The 15,317-nt window shown below is 35.4% G+C and overlaps 1 protein-coding gene across 1 annotated transcript in view; it reads left to right on the top strand.

Annotated features, from left to right (window-relative positions):
* GPC5 (glypican 5) overlaps positions 1–15,317 on the top strand; it is a gene marked incomplete at both ends in the record, with an annotated part of 1,323,734 nt that overhangs the window by 43,297 nt on the left and 1,265,120 nt on the right. The window contains one exon of the mRNA XM_082602216.1: positions 2,009–2,170. Within this exon, the coding sequence (XP_082458342.1) occupies positions 2,009–2,170 (162 nt within the window). The remainder of the gene's footprint in view (positions 1–2,008; positions 2,171–15,317) is intronic.

Below are 15,317 nucleotides of genomic sequence, written 5' to 3' on the forward strand. Positions count from 1 at the left end.
AGGTTTATTCCTAGATATTTTATTCTTTTGGATGTGATTGTAAGTGAAATTGTTTCCTTAATTTCTCTTTCTGATAGTTCATTGTTAGTGTATAGAAATGCAACATATTTCTGTATATTAATTTTGTATCCTGCAAATTTACTGAATTCATTGATGAGCTCTAGTAGGTTTTTGATGGTGTCTTGAGGATTTTCTGTGTATAGTATCATGTCATTTGCATACAGTGACAGTTTTACTTCTTCCTTTCTAGTTTGGATTCCTTTTGTTTCTTTTTCTTGTCTGCTGCTGTGGCTAGGACTTCCAACACTATGTTGAATAAAAGTGGCAAGAGTAGATATCCTTTTCTTGTACCTGATCTTAGAAGAAATGTTTTTAGTTTCTCACCACTGAGTATTATGTTAGCTTGGGTTTGTCATATATGGCTTTTATTATGTTGAGATATGTTTCCTCCCTGCCCACTTTCTGGAGTGTTTTTATCATAAATGGATGCTGTCAAAAGCTTTTTCTGTATCTATTGAGATGATCATATAATTTTTATTCTTCAATTTGTTAATGTGGTTATCACACTGATTGATTGATTGGGGATATTGAACCATCCATTCATCACTGGGATAAATTACACTTGATCATGATGTATGAGTTTTTTAATATAATATTGAAAATTTGGTTTGCTAATACTTTGTTAAGGATTTTTGCATTTATTTTCATCCGTAATATTCACCTGTAATTTTCTTTTTTTTTTTTTTTGCGGTATGCGGGCCTCTCACTGTTGTGGCCTCTTCTGCTGCAGAGCACAGGCTCTGGACGTGCAGGCTCAGCAGCCATGGCTCACGGGCCCAGCCGCTCTGCGGCATGTAGAATCTTCCCAGACCAGGGCGTGAACCCACATCCCCTGCATCGGCAGGTGGACTCTCAACCACTGCGCCACCAGGAAAGCCCTGTAATTTTCTTTTTGTGATACCTTTGCCTGGTTTTTGTATCAGGGTGATGCTGTGTTTGTAGAATGAGTTCCAAAGCTTCCTTCCTCTGCAATATTTTGGAATAGTTTGAGAAAGATAGGTGTTAACTCTTCTCTAAATGTTTGGTAGAATTCACCTGTGAAGCCATCTGGTCCTGGACTTTTTTTTTTTTTTTCTTTATTACTGATTCAGCTTCATTACTGGTAGTTAGACTGTTCATATTTTCTGTTTCTTCCTGGTTCAGTCTTGGGATATTGTGCATTTCTAGAAATTTGCCCATTTCTTTTAGGTTGCCCATTTTATTGGGCTGTAATTGTTTGTAGTAATCTCTTGTGACCCTTTGTATGTCTGTGGTGTCAGTTGTAACTTCTTTTTTATTTCTAATTTTATTAATTTGGGCCCTCTTGCTTTCTTTCTTGATGAGTCTGGCTAATGGTTTATCAGTTTTGTCTATCTTTTCAAAGAATCAGCTCTTAGTTTCAGTGATCTTTTCTCCTTTTTTTTGTTTTTTCAAATTCTCTCTTTCATTTATTCTGCTTTATGATTTCTTTCCTTCTACTAACAATTTTGTTGTTGTTGTCATTGTTGTTCTTATTTTTCTAATTCCTTTAGGTATAAGGTTTGGTTGTTCTTTTGAGATTTTTTTTTTCCTGAAGTAAGCTTGTATTGCTATAAACTTCACTCTTAGAACTTCTTCTGCTGCATCCTATAGATTTTAGATTGTTGTGCATTTTCATTTGTCTCTAGGTATTTTTTGATTTCTTCTTTGATTTATTCAGTGATCCATTTGTTGTTTAGTAGCATATTTTTTAACCTTCCTTTGTTTGTGTTTTTTACCTGCTGGTGGATGGGGCCAGTTTCTGACACAGTTTCCTGTGGGATCCAGGGTATCCTAACGCTGGTGTCAACCCACTGGTATCATTTTGCTGGTGGGCATATAGAACATGAACCTGTAATGTGCCGTGCTGATCATTAATGTCTGATACGTAACATGTAATGTTTGTTAAATGAACATGTAATTATTATGAAAAATATGCTATGTATTCCAGGGCCTGATCTTCAGGTTTGCATAGCCAAAACCCCTTCATGTTGCACCAGGAAGATGGAGGAAAGTTATCAAATCGCAGCTCGCCAAGATATGCAGCAGGTGCTTCAAACATCCAGCTCTACATTAAAGTTCCTGATATCTCGAAACACAGCTGCCTTTCAAGGTAAATGTATCATTTCTGAAACTGAACATAAATCTTGCTATGTAATTTACCTACTATTATTGTTATACTGGTAAATTTGTCTAGGTTTACTTCTTTGTCTTTGCATATTATTCTGGTATAAAATGAGGTTTTAGCTTTTTCTGACCTTCACAGCTTGTTTCTGAGGTCATTCTGGGGCATATAAATCGACTTAGAGTAGGGAGTCTGTAATGTTAGTGAAATTTATGCCTTTCTGGGGGTTCTGCCAAATCCTGCAATACTCTGACCTATGGTTTTACTTCAGTATGAACAGACATGATTATTAGATTTTATTAAAATAGTCTATAAAACAGTCTCATCACTTTTAACTGGGTAATACTAGATTCATTTTCAAAAATATAATTAAAAAAATATTTGTCTAATTTTTTCCTCTACTACTTCATGTGATTTTCCTAAGAACACCAGTGTGATATATCGAAGGGTAGACAAGTCTGATAAATAGTAAAATAGGAAATATTAATTGGATGTTTAAGGGTCAGCTACGACCAGAACTCAACCTTAATTCAAACAATATATTCAGAAATAAAATGAATGGGTTATAAAATTACAATACACATTGGAAAACAGGTGGTCTTTTTCTTATTTTAGTCATCTCCTCTGTACAATTCCTTATTACTACAATAAAATAGCTTAATTTATTTTTCCTTTTATAAAGCATTAGCTATTCTGTATATTATTAGAATGAAAATATTTAGATTACACTGCTTTTCAAACAAAATTATTGCTTTTGTTCAATGCAAAATATAACTTCTGCTAGTATTCCTTTTTAATAAGTATATTAATGTCAATCTATTTAAATAATTTGTGCTTTGTTTACATACAGAACTAAATCACAAAGCTGATTAATTTTTAAAACTATACTTATTAAATAAAATAAATATAATAAATCAGGACAGAATTTAAGTTGAATTAAAATGTAGTTCATGATGAATTGATGATTTTTTTAACAGAAATTGTGACATGTCAGATTTTAAGATGTTTTAATCCAGCAATACTTTTAGATGTCTTAGAAAACAACCTTATTTATGTTATGGAATTTATTCATGTGAAATTGTTGGAGGCAAATATGTTGGTATGCCTTTTAAGCAAAGATTGGTGGCTTGAACTGACTGAACTAGAAGATATTAACCACCCACAGAAAGTGATGTAATGATTTTTTCTTATGAAAATGATAGTGTGTACAATATGGAAAATACATTTTAGAGATAAAGGGGGCAGTGAATAAATCAACCTTATCAGAACAGGGAGATGTGGATGGGAATTGTGGACCATGTGCTTGAAAAGGTAAGTTGGACTCATGTGGCAGAAGACTTGAAACATCAACTTGAGTTTGAGAGAGTCATTAAAGATTTTTGAACAGGGAAGCTTCATTATGATTTCTCATCTTTTAATGTCAAAACTAAATCCCTCCAAGTAAGAAGGTATGGCCAAAGAAGATCATGACAAATCAAACCTACTTTTTTGGAGAGCAGTGTTAACCATATAGGTGAAAGAAAGTGCCAGCAGTTACTATCACATAGGGACTCAATGAATGGTAGTTGAACATTTTCTTCTGTCTTCAAATATACTCTAAAAACCTTTTCACATATTGTTGGATAAATTGATCAAGATAGAGCACATTAAATACAAAAGATTGGGAAAAATATAAAACCTGGAATGTTTAGACTTTTAACGTGGGTTTAGGCTGCTAAAAACTTTTGGTGATATTGCTAAAAGTTTGGTGACAATTGATCAGTAGTATAAGGACATGAGATTATCTCTACTGGAGTGTCAGTTAATATTATGTATAATTTTTGTTATTTTTTGTTTAGTAAGTTGTACCTGATATATTTAATAGGGTGAGTTTTGCTGTGTATTTAAGTATCAATTACAAAAGTGAAAAAAGTAGGGCCTTTCTTAAATATAATTTGTTATCGTAAATTGTCATGTTCTCCCTTTGTGACACGTCAATTTTATTTAAGAATCATGAGAAGGCAAGACAACTTTAGAAGAAATTTTCCTAAAGACTAACTTTACTGGGACAAATTCTCTTACAAGAAGAATACGTGCTTTTAATTTAATGAATAGAATAAGTAGCTTTAGGCTTAGTTCCATAAAAACAAGCTAAATATATGTGCTAAAAGCCATTTGAGAGATCACATTTGCTGTATCATAACTGAACAGGCTACTTTATCAATAAGTAAAAGCCCTCTGTCTAGTTTCTATGTAATGAAAATGTCTGAACACAAATCAGCCTTTGTGTTTCCTAAGAAGAAAGAAGCTAATACATTTTAGTGGGAAACTTAGTCTGCTTGAGAGCAATTTAATGAAGGAAATCATTTCACTGCTTAAGTCATGTAAGTAGATGTGCTACATTTAGATCTTTTTATTTTTTAATATTTCACTTATATTTCCTACTTCAGCAGTACTACCCTGTCCTTTTAGCCATATTGTGGGTTATAAAATACTTTGGACTGGGATGTAGTATGGTCCCTTCTCTCATAGATCTTATGGGGTTCCTCAGGAGCATGTTTTTGAAGTAAACCTTTGGGTGTGACTGGTGAGGATGATCGCTTGGGTGTGTGGATGTAGCGGACCCCACACGACTGTAAGATGAAGGCTGGGAGGTTGGGATTGCTCCGAAGAGAGGAGACAGTGCCGGCAGCTGGTACCAGAAGACATAAGGTTATTCCACGTACAGCCCACATTCAGCTCTGGAATTTAGCCCTGGAAGGTAATATCACTGGGACTGGAATCAGCCTCCTTACTGGGATAATTCTACTTTTTTCAGTTAAGGTGTTTATTATAGGTTTCCTGAAAATAAAACAGGCAAACAAAAATATGGTTTTGGAAGAACCCATAAGTACGACCTGGGGTTCACTGTGTCCTGTGGCTTGTCATTCACGTAGCATACAGCCTTTGATAAGATGAAAGGAGCAAGCGGGTATCCCTGTGTCTGTTGCTCTTCATAAATTAGTGGTGCTGTTTGCACAGAGACTGCTGGCTTCGTCACAGTGCAGACAACAACTGCTCTTCATTTTCAGGGGCATGATTATGTTCATGAATAAAGCGGGCAGCCTGAAATAATGTGAAAGAGTTTGTTTCCCTTCAGCTGCTTTATGAGTGTGGGATTGCCTGCCTTAAAAACCTTTTGCAGGGGGGTAGGGGGTGGTGGTGGTGGGATGAATTGGGAGATTGGGATTGACATGTATACACTAATATGTATAAAATAGATAACTAATAAGAACCTGCTGTATAAAAAATAAATAAAACTAGAGATCATACTTTAAAAAAGAAAAACATTTTGCAAATATTTTTTATAAATGTTTTATTTATTTATACACTAAAGTTTGGTGTGACTCATGAAGAAATAAAGGAAGTTGACAGAAAATGTGTCAACCACTGTAAAAAAAAAGCAACTCTTACCCAGCTTTCAAATTTGTCAGTTTTAAAATCTCTGTTTAAATAAGGGAATAGGGCTTAGTTTTTGTTTTCTTTAATTTAAAACTATACAAAAATTTCAGCATAATTTTCAAAAATAAACTGCAGGAATATTTGGGAGAATACAGAAGCTTATCTTCTGTTTAAACGTTATAAAGATAAGGTTAAGAAGTTTTATCTTTCCTTAGAGATCTTTTCCTATTTCTCTTATCTTCAAATAGCTCACATATTTCTAAAATACATGGTATATACTAATTCTTTATTCTGGAAGTTTCCAGTTTTTTACATGGCATTTAAAAAGTGTGCGTTATCACAAAAGACTCAGTGATGAACGATACCTAGAACAAGAAGGAGGTAATATTTTTGTTGACGATTTCATTCTCTGGGCGAATTAGATTTTCCTTCTTGATTAAAAGTACTTGAAAGATTGGTAAGCTTGTCCTCTTGGGTTGAAATGTTAGATTTAGGACTTTAATAAAAATTACATTCCTATTTTTAATGAAATATAGGAATGTGTTCAAAATTAAATATCTTTGTTTAAAAAGCAGGTAAATTAAGAGTGAGAATGTGAATGTAATTAAAGTATTGTCCTCTTTCACACTAACAGATACTACCTACTGTGAAGTGTATCGCTAGTGTATAGCTACTGTAAAACCGGTGTAAAATGTATGTACATATCCACATACATATAGTCGAAGGCACAAGGATGTAGTGAATATTTGAATATCTTAATGTATGAGAAGATGAATAGATTTATATAAATGTTACAATAGTAAGCCTGGAGTATATTAATCTTATTTTGTTCACTTTTGTTATGCTTTATAGAGGTGAACAATATTTAAAATTATTCCTTGGAAGAGCATTATGTGCAAGGATAAAGGAACAGTGTCTTTTTTTTTTTTTGCGGCATGCGGGCCTCTCACTGTTGTGGCCCCTCCCGTTGCGGAGCACAGGCTCCGGACGTGCAGGCTCAGAGGCCATGGCTCATGGGCCCAGCTGCTCCGCGGCATGCGGGATCCTCCCGGACCGGGGAACGAACCCGCATCCCCTTCATCGGCAGGCGGACTCTCAACCACCGCGCCACCAGGGAAGCCCCAGTGTCATTTCTAACACTGAGAATTACCTGATCAAAGGCCCAAGAGTAAGAGAACAGGTAGCCTTAGACTGGCAGTGTTGAGGAGACGTGTTGGCTTTTCTCTTTCTCTAGACCTAGAGCAGATACGCAGTAAATATAATTAACTGAACTGCGTGAATACATGGATAAATGAATGAATGGATGAATGATACTTAGCAGGGAGCTGGTTCTGAAATAAGATGAAAGAGTTCTGCTCTCCCTCTCCGCCTTCATCCTTCCCTTCCCTTCATGCATGTAATATCTCTGTTGCATACCTACTAAGTGCCAGCACCGCCAGGTGCTTAGATTGTACCTTGCCCAAATTTTCAATCTATTTTACTTTTATTGGCTCCTTCAGGCTTCTGATATGCCAACATTTGTTTACTGATTTTATAAGCTAGGAAGGAGGGAAGTCCCTGGCTTTCCAGTGGTTAGGACTCAGCACTTTCACTGCCGAGGGCCTGGGTTCAAGATCCTACAAGCTTCATGGTGTACCCCCCCCCCCGCCGCCGCTCCCAGTAACCAGGAAGGAGCACATTATAATGTTTCTGTCGGTGGTGTATTCTGAATGTGATTGCATTTTCCCCTTGGTTTGAAGCAGCGCATGGTTTAGTGTGTTATCTCACACGGCAGCCACCAGTCAATTGGTCTTTTTCCAACTGTCCTGTATCTCTGAAATGTTAAAAATTTTTTCTTTTGAATCTGTGTCAGCAAGCTCCTATTAATTATGAAAATGACTAATTTTAATATAATCTAGATGAACGTTCCAGAGCTTAAATTACTTTTCAGCTGGAAATAAAGCTTGCTTTGCATGAAGCAAAAAAATGGAAAAGTATAGAACTAAGTGTGGAAACACATTGAAGTGTAGAACTAAGAGGTTACTTTGCCATATTTCTTTTTTAAATTTTAGGGAGTAAACTTTTAGTTGTTTTAATTCTGACTGATGATAGGCTATGATAATATCACCTATTGCTATGATAATTTTATCTAGAAAGCACAATAACCTGCTTATGGTCGGCTAAACAATTCTTTCTCGATTTTATATTAAATACATTTTCAGTTAAATCTTTTCAATGTGAGAACTGTGCATTTATTGCCTAGAAGATGAGTTGGCATTTCATCAGGGTCTTTATCATTTTGTTATCTTCATATTAGTTAAATCTTACTTTTACATGAGGGATCACAAGGGATGATTCTTACAAGGTACTATGTTTTGAGTAAAGGCCAGGACATGTGGGCGGTTACAACTAGTTATGTTTTTGAGATTTATCTGTCCCCCCATCTCTTATTCATCTATGTGAATTGATTTATACAGTTTCTTTTATAGATACGTGGCATTTATTTGCCCTCCCTGTGATGGACATTTTACTAATTCCCAACTTATATTTGTCCTTGTAGTGCTGCAACAAACATTCTTGTTCACGTCTCCGAGGGCATGTGTTTCTCTAGGGTTTATACATAGAAGTGAAATTGTGGCTTATAGGCTGTGACCTCGTCAGCTTGACCAGATATTTTGCAGAATTACTCTTCTAAGGAGCTGAACCTATTTAAACTCCCACAAGCAGTTGGTGTGCTTTGTCCTTATTCCACATCCTTCCCAACACTTCCCAATAATTCTGAAATTATTGTCAGAATTAAAAAAAAAATCTAAAAAAATTAAAAAAAAATTTTGATTAAAAAAGAATTTTAAAATAAAATTTGATGAACTGATAGATGTGAAATGGTATCTTGTTTTCAAAACGTGCAGTTTCCTAATTACTGGGGTGTCTGAATGTCTTTCCAAAAATACTTCTTTATTTTGCGTGTTCTTTATTTTCTCTTATGAATATGTCTTGTGAATCAGTATACACACTTAGGGGATATGTACCATGTTGTGTTTCTGTATGTATGAAAAATTTTCTTCTAGGTACAGATATTGCCACGTCTTAAAGTTTTAGCTAAAATAATTCAAATTTCTTTCCATATTCTATGGCAATTCAAGCTCTCCAGAAGTTTTCTGCACATTTCCACAGTCTGCAGTCTCATGGTTACTCCTGCCTCTGCTTCCCTTCTTTTTTCATTTGTTTTTGTGTCTCTTTTTTATCATATTAATTCAGTATGAAATTTTTTTTCTTAATTACCACTTCCATAGACACACACATACATGTACACACATTAACCTAAGTTGTATGTTTAAAATAAATTTTATGAGATGATGGTGATAAAGGAAGGTGAAATCTAAAAATCACAAATAATTTCACATTGAACACGGATTCCTGTGTTTGCAAGTGTTTTCTAGCCCACCCTCCACCATCCATCCATGGAACTACCATCCTCACATCATTCTTTCTGGCCCTCGTGTCTCCCACTTCCTTGTGTGATACTCTGCTCTTCTCAGATGGTGAGATGAGGGGATCTTCTGGTTCCTTACATTTATTATATGAGCATGGAAATAGCAACCATCACGTGGCTCTGAGGGTGCATTTAAAAGAAATACTTCTGTTTTAGGTTAAAAAACCTTTTATCTTTTTATGTTAAAAATTTCCCCAGCTTTATTGCGATATAATTGACATTGTGTAAATGTAAGATGTACAACCCATTGCTTGGATACTCTTATGTATTGCAACATGGGTACCACTGTGGTGTTAGCTAACACCTCCATCAAGTCACATAATTACCAGTTCTTTTTTGCAGCAAGAACATTTAAGATTTACTCTTTCAGCAACTTTCAAGTATATACTACAGTACTGTTAACTGTAATCACAGAGATGTTCATTATATCCCCAGAACTCAATCATTTTGTAACTAGAAGTTTGTATTCTTTGACCAGGGTCATTTCTCCGCCCTCCAGCCCCTGCTAAGCACCATTCTGCTCTCTAAACTTAGTACTTGTGGATCAACCTATTGTCTATTTGATATTTTAGAAACAATGAATTTCCTAAATCCCACATTCATGTGAAGTACAGTGACCTTTTATAAAGTGTAGACAAGGTATATAATCTTTTTTTCCTAGTATTTAAATTGAGTCTGTTTTATAGTTTCAAATGTTAATGTTGATAACATTAGTAATCTATGGAAAGAAACAATTATTAACTACTTTTGAAACAGAGCTCATTTATCTTAGAAGTGTTTACTTCCAAAAGTAGTAATAGGCTATTAAAGTTAATCAGGCATTTTTAGAAGATTCAAAATATGTTTTCTTTAAAATATTTTTCTTATAACTAAATATAGAAACAAAGAAAATAAGCTGAATTAATATCAAATTTTTCTAAATATTGTGTGGCAGTAAACTTCAAGGGAAACTTGTGATGTCACTAATGTGTGGTTGACACTCACTTTGTAATGTAATATTTATGAATTCTTTTAAAAAGCTTTTACTCCATGAACAAACTTTTTCATTATGTTGATAATGCAATCTAAAATGTACATGATATTAAAAAGTGAAATTCATGCTTTCCCCCACCCCCAGATTAGCTTTGTGCATTTAACATCTGAATATGGATTTTTTTTTGATGATGTCAGCTAATATATTTTGTCAGTGTGTGTCTTGGAATTAATATTTCTAACAGTAAGCAGTTTTAATATTGAAAGTAGGGTAGTTCCCTGTTTATAAGAGGCTGGTAGAAAGGTAAAGATTAAGGGATCCTTTGAATATATCTAAATTTATTTAATGTGAAGAATACAGTAAAAGTAATAATTTCATTATATGTTTTTACTGATTATAAATTTCATTAACAAATTCTGTTGAAATATATCCTTGATGCACTTACCAGCTCTTTTGATAGATCATTTTTTTAATAGCTGTTTTTGAGTCAACATATTTAGTTTCATGAAGGGTGATTTGTCTCTATTAAATGTCCAATGTATTTTAAGGCCCTACAAAATTTTATCTAAGCTAGGTAATGCTATGATTTAATGATCAATTTATTTATATTATTTTTACAAGAAAGATAAAATATTGGCATTATTAAAATATTAAAGAAATTATTTTAAAACTCAACAATGTGTCTTTCACATTTTGTGTACTACCTCATAAGTAGTAGTTTATCATGAGATATTAATTTGTGTCTCACTATGGTTGTTGTGTGGCATATGCCACATGAAAACCTTTTGTTTTTCCTCTGCCTTATTGGTTGAACCCCAAGTTTGGGGGTGATCACCCTCTATGGCAATGTGCTTAGGGACAGTGAACCCTGCTGGAGCTCTAGGGGATGGTGTGAAATGGAATAGGAAGTGTGTGTATGGTGGTGAAGTTTTGAATAGCTGTGGTGGGAAATGGGAAAGAAAATGAACCAAAATCCAGTTAGAAGGCTAACATTGGAGTCAACTAGTTAATAGTAAAACCAGTATGCATGATGGTATGGCTGTTTTTAGCCCTTTTTAGTTCTTGCCTAGGGAGAGGGTTCCAGTAGAGAAGTGCTGATACATGGTTGAGCACGGGTGACAGGAAATTCATTTGTTCTCCCACAGATATTCCTGGGGCAACCTCTTAGTGCCAGCATAGCTCTCAGTGCTTGGTATGCTTCAGTGAATGAACAAAAGATCCCTATCCTCAAAGGTTGCATTTCAGCAAGTAGAAAATAATATTATATAATACAGATATAAGTTCGAACGTATTAAATGCTTTGAGATAATGTAGCATGGAGCCGGGGGAGTGGGATTGGGAGGGTTGCAATTTTAAATCGGTTAGTCAAAGAAAAGTTGGCATTTGAGCAAAGATTTGAAGAAAGTGTGGGTGTTGGCTCTGTGGATGTCTGGGAGGAAAGCATTCTAGGCAAAGGGAATAACCCGAATCCAGGAGTGTGTGTGCCTTGAATGTCAGAGGAATAGCAACAGGGAGGCTGGTTTGGGGCGGCGCACAGTGGGTGATGTGGAGGAGATTGGAGAGGCTACCACAGAGGCAACGGGAGCCCTCGTGTTGAGCTTCTTAGGCTTTTCTGCTGAACCAGGAGTTTTCAACCATAGGTGTGGCTTGATTTAAAAAAACAAAACAAAACAAAAAAACCTCTATCTAATTGTTGAGGGACCTGTAGAGGGGCTACAGTGGACTGAGAAGCCCACTTAGGAGATGATTGTAACATTCCAAAAGAGACCTGAGTGGTGGCAATGCAGATGGTAAGAAGTGGTCAGATTCTGGATATGTTATGAGCATCAGTGGGTTCAGGGTGTAGCAGGAGAAAAAATGAGGCCAAGGAGGGGCCGATTGTGGTAAAATACATCGGGGGTGTATTTGTGAGGTGAGTGCCTGCGTGTAGTGGAGGCTGGTTAAAGATGCTGAGACTGGAGGATGGGTTTCCACACACACTGGACTTTGGAATCTCTGTTGGTAGAGCTGGAGTCTGAGACAAATTGTCACCTGTTTCTAAAGTTCTCAGTAAAAGAGGGGTGTCAGTGGGTGTAACAGGGGCATTGGTTGATTATCCGATGGAGGATAATTTTTTTTTTTTTTTTTCCGGTACGCGGGCCTCTCACTGTTGTGGCCTCTCCCGTTGCGGAGCACAGGCTCCGGACGCGCAGGCTCAGTAGTTTTGGCTCACGGCCCTGCTGCTCCGCGGCATGTGGGATCTTCCCGGATCGGGGCACGAACTCGTGTCCCCTGCATCGTCAGGCGGACTCTAAACCACTGCGCCACCAGGGAAGCCCGGTGGTAATTCTTAGAACACTAAGAGCACATTTTACATTTTTATACAAATAAAAATGAACTAAGTTCTGTTTACCAAACAATATCAATAATTATCAATCATTTCAATAATGTCTTTTTATTATATCATCTCTTAATGAATTAGAAATACAGTTCATATAAGTGCCATTATTGTCTAATTTGAAATTTTAAATAATATAATAATTCATTGTAAATTATAAAGTACAGTTTATTAAAACTGTGGGAATGTTCTTAATAGTTAAGCTTTTTTTCCCTCTATAGCCTTGGGGGAAGAGCAGATTAAGATTAAAATATTAAACAATCGTCCATAATATTTAATTGGTAAAGTGGTAAGATATAATGGAAAATGAAATACCTCTCTTTCTTCAGGCAAATAGGGGACTTAAATTTTATAGCCATTCCTCAATGTAGCTGTTCATGATGAGAAATTATCCATGCATATCTTCATGCTTTTAGCATAAAATATATCTAGCAATAAATGGGATATATATGCTATAGCTTTCATGCAGAAGGCAAAGGGCTTGAAACAGCATCTCAAGATCCAGAAAGTCATAACAGTAAATAAAAGGTAATCGTTGGATAGCTATGCTGTGTTTCTTTTATGCCAGAGTAATTCTGCCTGTGGGCTAACTTTAGTATAAACAAAGATAATTGAACTTTTGCACCTTGAAGAATATTGTCCTCTTGTACTCTCTTTGACTCCATCTCCTCAGGGTGTAAACTTGACTTGAATGTTAACTTATGAAGCATATTCATTTTTTTTACCATAAGTAGGAATAAACTGAAGCTACTTTAAAATAGAATAAACATTGGTCTTCGTTATGGGAAAACAGTTGTTATTGTTATCAGATAGGCAACATGCTTAAGAGTTTAAGAACAGGATTCTAGAGTTAGAGAACCTGAGTTTGAATACTCTCTCAAGACCTGCATCGAGGCTTTCATTTCCTTGCTTGTAGGATGGGGATAATAATAGTACCTTCTTCTAGGTGGCAATTAATAAGGATTGGTCATGGTAATTCCAGTAAAGTAACTAGTATCATGCCTGGTATGTAATAAGCACTCAGTAGATGTTAGCTATTCTTCTTCCTTTACTTGTGGTGTATATTTTTTCCCCAACATTTGATTGGCAGCAAAACATCTCAGGGTAAAAATTGTCTAATGGAATTTCTGTAAGTGGGGAATTGCATAAAGTCAATTGGCACATTATCAGAAGTGCCTCAGTGGCCGGGCAGGAGAAGGGCCTTGGTGATCCGGACTCCTGTATCCCTCCTTGGACCTGCTCCTGTTGGGCTTTCCAAGAGTTATATTGCAAGTGTATGCGGTTATGGCCAAACATGCTCTCTAATGGCAAAGACAAGCCATTGAGAGAAATTATTTGGTGAATAATAACTGGTACATTTAAAGCAAATTCTTTTTACTTGTAATCAGATGTAATTTCGAATTTCATTAAATGGTATTAAATTGTAATATTTTGACTCTCACTTTAGTAGAAACTAACATAAACACCAAAATCTAAGGTTTGGTGCAAAGCGACAGAGTCCATGGAAAACTATTCAATGGCTTAATGAAAGCCTTAATCTTCTTAGTATCCTTTGCCAAATGAGAATAACTTTACATGTGAAAGGCTTTACATTTTTGATATTGCTAGATCCATTTGGATCACTTTCAGGGATGTATGCAGTTTACTTTGACATTTCTTTAGATTATGCATTTGTGAGTTTTCAGATAGAGCCATTAACTTTAAATTGGTCCTTTCACAACAGCATGGAATAAATAAGTAAATGCATAGTCTTCAGAGCAATGTGAAAGGTTTTGTGCTTGGTAGAATATGGCAAAAAGTTTCATCTAAGATTTCACTGAACTACTTTGGAGGGTAATGTTCATTAAGCTAATTTTTATTTTGGTCCAAATGTTGCTAATTATTGTTCCATATAATTATGTAACTATTTGATAGTTTTACTTCCTACCTGCTGGAAATGTGAAATATTATTGCTTGTCTGGGCAGCATTTTAGAGGGTTTTCTCTTTATGTGAGGAAAGACAATATGGAGAGAGATGGACACTAAATCCCTGGAAAGTGTTATTTAGGAAAGGGGTCAGAGGGGTGGACAAAGGTGTCCTGCGGTTTAAGAAGGAACAATAAATTCTCTGTTCATGTTATGATTTTTAAAATCTGTGTTTAATATATTTACTTTCTAGCTGTAGTCTCAGGGCAATACTTTAGTATGATCTAGGCCACCTGCTAAATTTGTTTTTATTACGAACCTTCAAAGTAGGTTTAAATTAAATTATCTCTGTATTTGGCAACTCTTATGCAATATATTTAGTGTATTTGTTATTTTAATGGGGTCATATATTTAGAATGCAAATTAAGAATATATTTAATAATCATTAGCCTACACTGGTGCAGCTATTCTGGAAAGCAATTTGACAACACTTAGCAAAAATATGTGTTCTCTCTCCCTCTTTTTCTTCTTTCTGATTCTCTACTGCTTATATATATATATTGGAAAATTTTTTAGAGAACATTTGGGGACATATAAATGCATATTAATTGCAGTGTTTGTTGTAATAGCTGAGAGTTGAGGCAGTCTGGGTGTCTGTAATTGAGGGAAAGTAAGAAAAATACACAGAAATGCATTATGGAATAGTATGCGTCATGAGGAATAATCAACTGGATGCATACCTAGTGACAGGAATAGACTTTAAAAACATAAGGTAAAGTGAAGAAAGGCAGAAAGAGAATGAGGTATGTAGCACAATACCATACATGTATCTTAAAAAATACATGTACCAAACAATTCTATATATTTTACTGGAACACATACAAATCAAAGAGTTCACATGAAACACATTAGAGTGATTGCTTAAGGGAATATGATTGTTTAATTATTGTACCATCCAACCTCATACATTTAAAGAGATATGGGGGAT

Source organism: Mesoplodon mirus (assembly GCF_964341445.2).
Source record: "Mesoplodon mirus genome assembly, chromosome: 17".
NCBI classification, from domain to species: domain Eukaryota; kingdom Metazoa; phylum Chordata; class Mammalia; order Artiodactyla; family Ziphiidae; genus Mesoplodon; species Mesoplodon mirus.